The sequence below is a fragment of the Aulonocara stuartgranti genome, assembly GCF_965226115.1.
Source record: "Aulonocara stuartgranti genome assembly, chromosome: 14".
NCBI lineage: Eukaryota > Metazoa > Chordata > Actinopteri > Cichliformes > Cichlidae > Aulonocara > Aulonocara stuartgranti.
In genome coordinates, this window is record NC_138950.1 from 39,978,073 (window position 1) to 39,989,313 (window position 11,241).

Consider the following 11,241-nt stretch of genomic DNA (forward strand, 5'->3'; position numbering starts at 1 on the left):
CCAGCTGAGCCTTGATGGAAAGAACAGAGTGACGCCAAATGTGGAAGCTGGAATAAAACATGTTTACTGCACAGGTGTTGTGACATCACACTCACTCCAGCCAAACACAAAGAAGTGCTGGTGTGGAAGCTGCATGCAAAGACTGTACATGTGTACTGTGTATAAGTGCATGTTCCAAGATTAGAATGTAATGGACTGCCATATTAAGTCTTATTTTACTGATTTAGGATCCAAATAAACATTTATTTTAAAGCCTTTTTGTTTCTTTGAAATTTGCAGATTGCAGCAGAAACTGATTCACATACAAAGTATAACATGACCCCATAGAGACGCAGTCGTGTCCTGTTCCTGCCTCGAAGGTTAAAATAAGATTTAGCCAGTCTGACCTTTATTAAACCTTCAAGCAGAGCATTAATAAAGCTTCATATAAGCACACGCTGTCTGCTCCTACAGCAGAGCCCACGGCTCTCTGTACAGCCGCAGCGTTGCAGGGACAGCCTGGTCGCAATGACACTAAAACACTAGGTGGGGCATGGAAATGGTTTTCAAACAGGGGTTAGTGTGTGCTGCTGATGATAGTGTAAGAGAAAAGGCAGCATGTGCACACACTGGAAGTAAACATGTTTAAGAGATCAGCCACACAAAGGACGCAAATGAGAAAGAATGAACGAGAGCTCAGACAGCTGTATTCCATAAGACTTGATCAAGTCATGGCTGTGTTGTTAAAACATGTTTGTAGCGTAAATTTGTTCCACGGTTACTCAGGAACAGCCCAATCAATGCACAAAGACAAAGCTAGAATCAATGAACACAAACACTTTTGAATCAATGAAATATTGTCAAAATGATATTTACAGAGAACACACTGATTTCGTTTGTTAAACACGCAGCCAGGACCAGTGTTTCGGTCTTCCTGAGCGTCCCGGCCCACAGTCATATTCACTTGCTCCAGAGCAGGGCGACAGCTTTGCATATGCCCACGTCGTTGTAGTTGAAGTAGCAAAGACCAGTGAAGGTGATCGTGGACAGGAGGAAGAGAGCCGCGTTGGCCATCTTGATCTTTGCGTCCCCGTGAACGTAGTCTGTCAACACCTGCCCGAGACCCCTGCAACAACACAGGCAGAGGAAAAGATGAGCAGCCAGTGAAGACAGAAGGCCTCCCTTTGCTTCAGCAGGGTTACACTGAAGCGCTCTAAATGACTGCACAGCACACATGGAAAATGTGCAACCAGTGTTTCTAAACTTGACCATGACAGTAATGCATCAACTACTGCCCCATAAACGTGCTGACGTTTCCACGCACGACGCAACATCTGAATGAACTGTGTGCACACGTGATGACAGCCAGGAGCCTCAGCCGTCACGTGCACAGAGTTCTCGCTCTGCAGCCTGACACACTAATACTGGAGATTCCAGCTGGGACTAAAGTAGGGCTGCTCAATTAATCGAATTTTAATCTCGATTACGATCTGGGCTTTCAACGATCGTTAAAAATGACTGAGCCGATTATTAGCCCCTCCCTCGTGCTTTACTCTGGCGCTGCTCCGTGTGGCAAATCGAGCGCACCTCTCTGCATTTTGAACACGTGTCACAACAATTAAGAGGACCCGAGGGAAGCTCGGAAAGCTCAGCAGAAGTTATTAGGAGAGGAGAGTGACTGCCGTTGGTTGAAAAGAGGTAAAAAACCTTCAGTGGTGTGGAAACATTATGGGTTCAGTCAGACGTGGATCAAGTAGACACAGTGTGTAAACTTTGCTACAGTAGCTGCACCACAGAGCAACACTGCAAAGTTCACTAAACACAGATGTTTACATTTTTCATTGATTTCTTATATTGCAAACATTTGCACTGTTATCAGTATTTGCACTATTTTATATTATTTTTTAAAGTCATTATTCAACACATTGTTATTGTTAAATAAATATCGTCAAATAATCGAGATCTCAATGTCAGTGAAAATAATCGTGATCATCATTTTTGCCATAATCGAGCCGCCCTAGACTAAAATGCTGCTGCAGTTGTCCAAACCTTTAATTTTTTTAAAGAGATTTGAGATCCACGTTATAAAATATGATTTCTGAGCTGCAAAATCTTCATCCAGTGACAGTCACAGTAACAGCTCGTCTTATGTTTGAGCCATTCAGTCTCTAATTAACCAAGCTAGCTAAGCATAAGTGTCTCCAATTTGCATAAAACAACTTATATTTTCTGTTGTAATACTTATGTGACCTCCAGGGTAAGTATACCATTTAAATGTACGTTGATAAAAACCTGCATGATGGTCAATAAACAGAGAAACATTGTTCGTGTCAATCATACACAATCACTGTACCTAATAAACCAGCTCTGTATTGAGAGCTGAATGAGGAAATATTGTTTCTCTGTCTCAGTCATAAATGCAGCCTGGACAGTGTCCTGGTATTGTGACAGACTGGCGAGAGCTTATATAGCTTTCAGGAAGTGAAAGCTCTAAAAAAAGACAGCTTAGCGTTACTGTTCAAATAAAACACAGGCGTCAGGAATATTTTACCTGAGGCTTGCGAATATTTGCAATAACATTTTAGAAACAAGTGAAACCAGGGATCAGCTGACTGCTAGTCTTACCAGTGTCCGTGAAGGGTCAGGGCAGCAGCCAGAGAGTAATTGATGACAGGACCAGGGTTGAAATAAGCGACAGGGCCCATGGCCAGCAGCAGCACGCTCAGCATTCGCTCTGCCGTCCAGTGCAGAGAGGCCGCTTTGGAGGTGGAACTCGCTGTGAAGCAAGATAAACTGCAGATCATCAGAAGGCCGAACAATGTGAAGCTCTGAGCAGACTTCAATCTGACTCAGTCACATGCATCTCAAATTCTACACATGCCACTGGAAAGACCGGGTCTCCTGCATATTAGGTTTGGCTACTTCACTGAGCCGCTTGTGTCTTTACTGAACATCTTTCTGCGATTATTTTTTCAGTTTTTTGTATCTAATGTTGCACAAATTGTAGATAACAAGTATGGTCAGTAATCCATCAGCATCATTGGCAAGCAGTGAACTTGGCACCAATCTGAGGGTGACAACGTCTGCAGCTCTGCTCTCACGTTCAGTTTGTTTAAGCTGCACAAACCAGACGTGGAGCTGTGACACTGTCCTTGTATCGGCATCCAAGTAAATGCAGTTTTAAATGATGATTTTATGGTTAAAAATAATAAAGTCATCATTAATGCTCAAAAGCCTCTAATGTGGCTGAAGCGGGCATATTTCTCTTATCTCTCTCAGCAGGACAGGAAAACTGATTGTTTCTTCACTATAACAAAGACTGGAAACCTTTCTGTTATAATAAGATAAGCTGGAAATCCACATTGTTACAACCGATGTAGAATTTAAGGGCGATACAATTTAAACACCTGAAATTGTGATATATTGGCCAAGGATTTATTTTCTTTATCTTGCTTTGCACGTATTAAGTGCCTTTGTTGAAAGACTCACGGTTGGTGTTACGCAGCGTTACAAATGTGAAACTGATCAGATATAAGGACTGGAGAGACAAAAGAGCCAAAGAAAAACTCTGACAAAAAGAAGGAGGACTATCACTCACTAAAGTAAGAAAAGGTGAATCATATTCTGGCTCAATATGAACGTATTTTTACATTTGAGCAAAAACAGAAAGAAGGCTCCTTCATTCTGGACCCACATCGTGGGTAAACCACATGACCTCCAAACAGGCCAAAATGTCACCGCCTGTGTTCATGTGGAAAAAAACGCTGTGTGCACACGTGAGGGCGAAACCATGAAGATCCAAAACAGGAACCAAAGCGATCCTGCTCCACTTCAGACACCTGTACCTGCTGAGCGGTTGCCAGGTTCGTGACCCTGACCAAGCCCGACTGTGACCACGATCGCATCAGGGTTGTTCCAGGCTCAGTGATGACTGCGTGTGACACAATCGGCCTGCAATGGCTCCTCCTTTCGCCCTCGGGGTGTAGCGCTCCATTCTGCTTCTCTCTCGCCCTCCATTAAGATTATAGTTAATGCAAAACATGTCTGAACTAGCCATTTTCTGCTCTTGGAAAGCTAACCAGCTCCTCAGATGCCAGGACCGCCCCACTGGACCTCCACTGGTGTTGAAATGTAATGTGTGTCACACACGCTACACTTACGTTGAGTCAAAAGTAGAACATGTGCAGCTTAGAAAGCTTATGTTGATTTAAGTGTGTCAGAGCTGATGACTGCCACAGAGGTTTCTGAGGTTGTGGTATTTAAATAATCTACGTGCACCTCTCGTTCTGTACAACACCTGCACACAGGGCGCTACGTCAACACTGACCCTTCAGATTCTGTGACGAATGAATCCTCGCCGTCAGCAGGTTCGGCTGCTCCAGGTGTTTGTGGGGTACAGCCAGCGGCCTGACCAGCAACGCGCTTTGATAGAACAGAGCTGAGGAGAGAAAACACAAAGTCACAAACACATCTGGCTGCTTTACTTTTCCTTTCCTCATAATGTTGTGTATGTTTTGTGAGTGTTCAGTTTCTAAATTTAAAAAAGGTACTTTCTGGATTTGCACAATGCTGAATTTCACCACAAGGGGGCGGGGTTTCACCAGGCAGTGTGTTGACATGTTTTCAAGTGTATGACGTCGCTCCTTTAACCTAATTATTTTTAAACTCCCATCTTTTCCAAGAAGCTTTGCCTTTACTCAAACTTCCAACCTGTTTATTTCCTGAACAGTCCCACATTTGTAAACAAAACGCAGTTGTGGGTCGCGGTCATGAAAAACCTGCCTAATCTTCTCTGCTAACTCCAAACAGCTTATTCTGCTGCCCTATGTGACTGGAGATCGGCTGTTAGCAGTTTGTTCTTGATGGTGTGGGTAGAGAGCCAACAGGCAAACCGTCCTGCAAACCTTTCACAGACTGCCTACGTTTCCAAGGCTGCGTTCACACTGCAGGCGAAAGCGCATCAAATCCGACTTTTGTGACCCTCTGCGACCATCTATCTGATCATGGTCTGACAGTGTGAACGGCACAAATCCGATATTTTCAAATCCGACCTGGGTCACTTTGGTATGTGGTGCTGAATCCGATACATATCTGATGTTTTAGAAAGCGACTGCTGTTTGATGGTCACGTCGCATTAAATCCGTCTTTTACGTCACTGACACAAGACAGACGCCGATTATCAGCGACGGAGAAGACATCGCGAACGCTTCCTGGCCATCCAGTGAAACTGTTGGGAAGACAACGTTGGAGAAACGTGAACATTTTTTTGTACTGGTGGCGATCGTGGCTCAAGAGTTGGGAGTTCGCCTTGTAATCGGAAGGTTGCTGGTTCGAGCCCCGGCTTGGACAGTCTCGGTTGTTGTGTCCTTGGGCAAGACACTTCACCCGTTGCCTACTGGTGGTGGTCAGAGGGCCCGGTGGCGCCAGTGTCCGGCAGCCTCGCCTCTGTCAGTGCGCCCCAGGGCAGCTGTGGCTACAATGTAGCTGCCATCACCAGTGTGTGAATGTGTGTGTGAATGGGTGGGTGACTGGATATGTAAAGCACTTTGGTTAGGGACTAGTAAAGCGCTATATAAATACAGGCCATTTACCATTTACCATGTATAATCTGCAGATTCTGACAGAAATCTGCAGCTATCCTCTAAAACAGCAATAAGGATCATTATTAGGCCAAATGTAGATAACACAATAACTTTATAACTTAAAGCAAAATTGGGAAACGTAAAGTCCGAAACAAGTCTTTATATTAAGGCCATCAGTCACACAACACTGTTGCTCTGGGTCTAAACAGAGCACGTTGTGTGTGACGCCTTCTTTTGCGCATGCGGCCGCTTTGAGCGTTCACACTAGAGCGCGTTTGCTGTCACGTTTTATCTGTAGTGTGAACGAGCAGACAAAAAAAAAAAAAAAAAAAAAAAAAAAAAAAAAAAAAATCGCATTTGATCAAAAAAATCGGAATTGAGCTTTAAGACCTGCAGAGTGAACGTAGCCTAAGTGGTACGGTGTGAGGAAACTCTTTTTGTGGTGTCGTCGTCTAATTAGGACACCCCCTAGATACTAACCCCGTGTTTGCCTACTGGTGGTGGTCAGAGGGCCCGGTGGCGCCTGTGTCCGGCAGCCTCGCCTCTGTCAGTGCGCCCCAGGGCAGCTGTGGCTACAATGTAGCTGCCATCACCAGTGTGTGAATGTGTGTGTGAATGGGTGGATGACTGAATGTAGTGTAAAGCGCTTTGGGGTCCTATGGACTAGAAAAGCGCTATACAAATGCAGGCCATTTACCCCTGATAGATGGAACATGGCCTTCAATGGTACCAGGGCTCACTGCAGATAACACTGCATCTTAGTTTGCCCTATGGCATGGACCCTACACAGATCAGTTAAACGTGGTGTGGTTGGAGCAGAAACCAACTACAAGAGCAGTGTGCATGCTCGCAGGTGCTGCTAATCAGGCATCTGATTGTCATTGCATGGGTTCCTTGCTCAACAAAAAAAATGTATTTTCCTTACAAATATGGTACTATTAAAGGTGAAATAACTGGTCTTCCAACATCTTCAATGCCAAGAAGCACTGTTACAAAGAAATAATGACCCAAACCAAATTTCCTTACTTTTGATGCCAAATGTATTTTTTAACCTCCGAGGACCTGGTGTCCACACGTGGACATCACATGTTCTCTTGTCTAGACCAAAATACTAAATTCTGCTCTACATGGGCCTGATATCCACTTACGAGGACATTATACTGCCACTCTTCTATTAAAATTTAAAACAAATGTCCTCATATGTGGATCTCATTTTTCTCATAAATAAAAAACAGCTATGACAGCTGGGATAGGCTCCAGTGCAGTGCTTCCTACATGTCCTCCATTTCAATACTGTACATTCTCCCAGAACACCACGAGTTTTAAACTGCGACACATCACACACAGTTAAGGTAAAATAATTAGTGGTGTCTTTACTCTAAGAGACTGTCCCCTTCAAGCTCCATGGAGCATTGGAGCATTTCCCTTTGTGCACAGCAGCACTGTGTTAATGATCTGCTATGTCACGTAGATCTGAACTGAAAAATATAAATGAATAAATGAGGAACTGAAAGAAAGCGTTGTGTTTTTAATTTAATTAAATAATAAATGCTTTTTTCCTGGCACAAAGGGGGATGACAACAACAGCACGAACAGACAGAAGAAAATATTGGCGTCGGTCTGGAAGTTCACTGGTGCTTCTGTATTAGCTCACAGTCAAGATCAAGCATTTTAAGATCTGCTTCACAACGAACACTAGCGGAATTTAATCAGATAGAATGAGCGTAATCATAACTATCACACACTGTATATAATTCTTTAAAACGTTTATATTTTCTTGTGTTTGTTATGAACACATGAAGGCTATGTAATAGTGCGATTACAGCTGGAAATCATCCACACAAACAGCCAAACGAGAGCAGCCTTACCCTAACGCAAACTTTACTGTGCTCTTTAAAACGTCAAAGGAAGGGAGCCGATTTCTATTTTACTTTTTTAAGAGGCCTGTCATTGACTACAAATCTTGCAATTCAGGTCTTTTGCCTCCTTTTTCCTTCGAAGTAATAATTCTCCAACTTCTGAATAATCTTTGGTGGACAGTGCTGAGCGATAACGCCGCGGTCCGACAGCGACGTCACCATGCTAGCAAAGCGGCCTTTGGCACTACTCATACCTAGCTGGCGCTGGCCACTGACAGGTAGCAATAAAGCGGCTAATACTGACAGCAGGATGCTTCAGTGAAACCGTGATCTTGAAAAGTCTGCAGCTGGCGCCATTTGTTCGTCTACGGCCAACACTTGACTTCACTTCCGTCAAATCGGCCTGCTGTCGAACTGCGGCCCTAAAGTAAGCACACATGCTTAGAACAGTCATAAACCCCGGAGAGAAGCAGCGCTACTCACGTTTAATTCCTCTGCGGCACACAGAACTCAACCTGACGATGGCCGCCATGATGAACAACCAACCAAGGTCACGGCAGTAACCCGGATGTAATCCTGTCGACGTGGCGTCACAAAGATTGTGGGTGTTCGAGATGATCACCTAATTATTATGTATTTTAAATAAATACCAATAACTAATAATAGTATTATATGGTGTGCTATGTGGACTACAACATTTGTTTCATTCCTATTAAGTGTCTGTTTTTAGAAGGTGGTCAACTGTGGCTGTACAAAACAACACAAGAAATAAATGAATCTAAAATAATTAATACGTTTTATTTATATTATGGTTTTATATGTTTACAGATATTTTCTTTTTTTATTAAGCTTTATATTTTGTGTTTTTGGTTTTTAAACTATGGACATAAAGTTTGACAATAAATATCGACTGATCGAATTGCAGCAAATGATATAACAAATGTATGGGAAGCAATAAATCACTAATTGTTTTTCTTAATTAATTTCTTAATTATTGTAGAACCATCTGCAGTACCTCTTCAATGTCAACCTTTTATTTTGTTAAAACAATGATTTGCTGACTGACTGTTTTAGTCTTCCATACTCGTGGAACATCATACAATTAGAAAACTAAATGCCACCAGAGTCCTCTGAGAAATGTCTGCAGAGACACAGGCATGTTTGTGATCAGGTAAAGAAGACATAAATGTGTTTTTACTGCGCTGACTCCACCACTACAATTCATTCATACACACTTTCATAATTAAGAAGTAAATTAACAGCACCAGTGTTTTGTTTGTTGTTATTTTATTTTCTGACTTCTTTATGTGAAAATAAACTGTGAGTTCTCTGTAATCCTCATTCCTTCTATAAAACACGTCTCTACAGCTGGATGTGAAACATGCGTCTGTACGCTAATAACCGTACCGGTCGGTGTTTGGGGGGTTGCTGCTCAACATGAAACATCTTTGCACGCGTCCTTTGTTGCGTCGCATTTAGCGCGTCAAACAACGCAAACAGGAAGCGCCGCCGTCTGCAGGGCACCGTGTGATTAGCGCTGTTTCCCAAACCGCGCCGGTGGAAGAGAAGGTCACCTCTGTGCTTGAGCAGTGCTCGGAGCTCCTGTGCAGCCGACGGGCAGAAGACATGGACGGCTTTGATAACTTGAGCGCGTCGGAGAAGGCAGAGGCGACGCAGCTGCAGCGCATGATCGCTGTCGAGCAGCAGAAAGCGCAGTTCCAGGCTCAGGTCTGTAAGAGGACAGGGGCTGACTGTCCTCCGACAGATGTAGTTCATTGCACGACGTGATCTGACGTCTTACACGTGCTTAGTTGACCGTTAATGTCTCTGTACAAGAGACCAGTTTGTATTAGAACTGGACATCACACAGCTGGAAGAACATCTGCTTCTTGTCCAGGTGTTTCCGCGTTGAAGAACATAGAGTTAATATATCCTCTAGATCCACATGCTGAGCTTTGTTAACCGTGGATTCAAAGCTCGGCGTAATCCAGTCAGTACTGTGTGTGGTTACATTGCAGCTTTAAAGATGATCATTAATCGTTTATTTGACCTTTGGTATCGCTGGGATAATTGGTGGATGTCCGAAATATGGAGCAGGTTAGCTGAATCACTAAACAGCAGATGTATAAGAAAATATGATGGATGTGGCTGTGGACAAATTTATTAAGGGGCGCTTCACAGCGAGCCGTGCTCTATAAGTGATAGACAGACCGAGTCAGTGAAGGAATTGGTAACCATCGTTGTGTGGAGAGCAGTGCACGTTAGTTGCTCCGTAGACAAGCATCCAGTGTGGCAGCTGGTAACCTTTCCCCCTCTCATTCTAAATAAACATTCATAGAAGCAGCTCTCACAACCATAACAGGCAGAAGACGTGTGTTTTTAACTCCATGCACATCAGTTCTGTGATTGATTTAAATAGTTTCCTGTACACACAGAAACATGCTGTCTTCTAGAGTCCGGCATGAATCTTGGTTACATGTGTTCAGTAATCAGATTTCAGCCTTTTCTTTTTTAATAAACATTAACTGGCATCAGCCGCGATGCTTCGACATTCTATAAATAACACTGAGCTGAATCAGTTCCCGTCTGTGTCCTGTGGTTTGCAGGTGCACAGTTTCACCGACGTCTGCTGGGATAAATGTGTGGACACTCCGGGCTCAAAGCTGGACTACAGGACAGAGACGTGCCTGGTGAGCTGCGTGGAGCGATTCATTGACACCACCCTCAGCATCACCAACCGCTTCACACAGATGGTGCAGAAAGGCACTCAGTGATAACGCACCGCAGTCAGACTGTATTATGTTTTTTTTATTCCTAACTTGATGGGAGATGACACGAAGAAGACTTTGTGTACGTGGGTATAACAGCTGGCGTTTGAGAGATGATGAGGAACTCTTATGGGGGGAGGGGTGCAGTCATATGATCAAACTGGAGGACGGAAGGGAGAGGAAATCTGCAAGCCTGGAGAAGTCTGGTAATAATAAATCTTAAATGTTTCACCTGAAGAAACAATGTTGCCTGATGTTTTTTCCCTTTCATCCATCTGAAACTTCAAGATTATTATTTACTTTCCTAAACGACATCTATAGAGCTGAAAGCAAAGGCTGGGCAGCTCCTCGCTTGGCACCTTCTGCTTTCTCTTGAAAGCAGAAGGTGCTTCTGCGTTATGTTCTGATCAATAGTAGACGAGGAAAATGATAGAGAATTATAATTGTTATTCTGTCAGTGCATATCGCAGAGGAGTCTGAGTCCACTCAGTCTGCTTTAAATACTTGATTTCAGGACATTTCTCTACTCCTAGAGTTTTATGTCAAAAAGAGAGGCTATCAATAATCATTTCAGCACTCGAAAAGCTCCACTCAGGTGAAAATCTAATGCCATTAGAAGGGAGGTGGGCTTAGAGGAGCAGTCTGGAGTTAGGAAGAATTCAAACACTGTCTTTTTTTTTATCCAAACAGCTGCATAAATGTAATGGAGTTGTTCACTTAGAATCTAGCACCAAAAATTCAGTGTTTGCATTAATTATATGTTGAGTGACCTGCAGCTCCATGCACATGTTAAAAAGTAACTGCAAAGAGCTCATCACAGCAAACAGGCAAACTGTGCCGCTGCCAGGAGCTAGTCTGTTAGTGTTCCACCACATTAAATATGAACCAGCCGTTTTTCATGCTTACATCTTTTTACTTCGAGTCATACGCTGACAGGGAAAATCCAGAGATTTACTTTGTGGTTCAACATACGTGCAAAATGAAGTCATGAAGTACCGTGTAGATAAAATTAAATAAAACATAAATGAATGAATCACAGGGCTCTGTCCATTG

The 11,241-nt window shown here is 43.3% G+C and overlaps 2 protein-coding genes across 2 annotated transcripts; one reads left to right on the top strand and one right to left on the bottom strand.

Moving 5' to 3' along the window:
* Nucleotides 1-41: 41 nt before the first annotated feature.
* sdhdb (succinate dehydrogenase complex, subunit D, integral membrane protein b) lies at nucleotides 42-8,003 on the bottom strand. The gene is made up of 4 exons (XM_082504287.1): nucleotides 7,904-8,003; nucleotides 4,307-4,417; nucleotides 2,605-2,755; nucleotides 42-1,105 (listed from the first exon to the last, which is right to left on the bottom strand). The coding sequence occupies exons 1-4, from the start codon at nucleotides 7,950-7,952 to the stop codon at nucleotides 940-942; spliced, it is 477 nt and encodes a 158-aa protein (XP_082360413.1). The 5' UTR covers nucleotides 7,953-8,003; the 3' UTR covers nucleotides 42-939.
* Nucleotides 8,004-8,839: 836 nt separating this feature from the next.
* timm8b (translocase of inner mitochondrial membrane 8 homolog B (yeast)) lies at nucleotides 8,840-11,221 on the top strand. The gene is made up of 2 exons (XM_082504295.1): nucleotides 8,840-9,148; nucleotides 10,027-11,221. The coding sequence occupies exons 1-2, from the start codon at nucleotides 9,047-9,049 to the stop codon at nucleotides 10,192-10,194; spliced, it is 270 nt and encodes an 89-aa protein (XP_082360421.1). The 5' UTR covers nucleotides 8,840-9,046; the 3' UTR covers nucleotides 10,195-11,221.
* The last annotated feature ends 20 nt before the right edge of the window (nucleotides 11,222-11,241 follow it).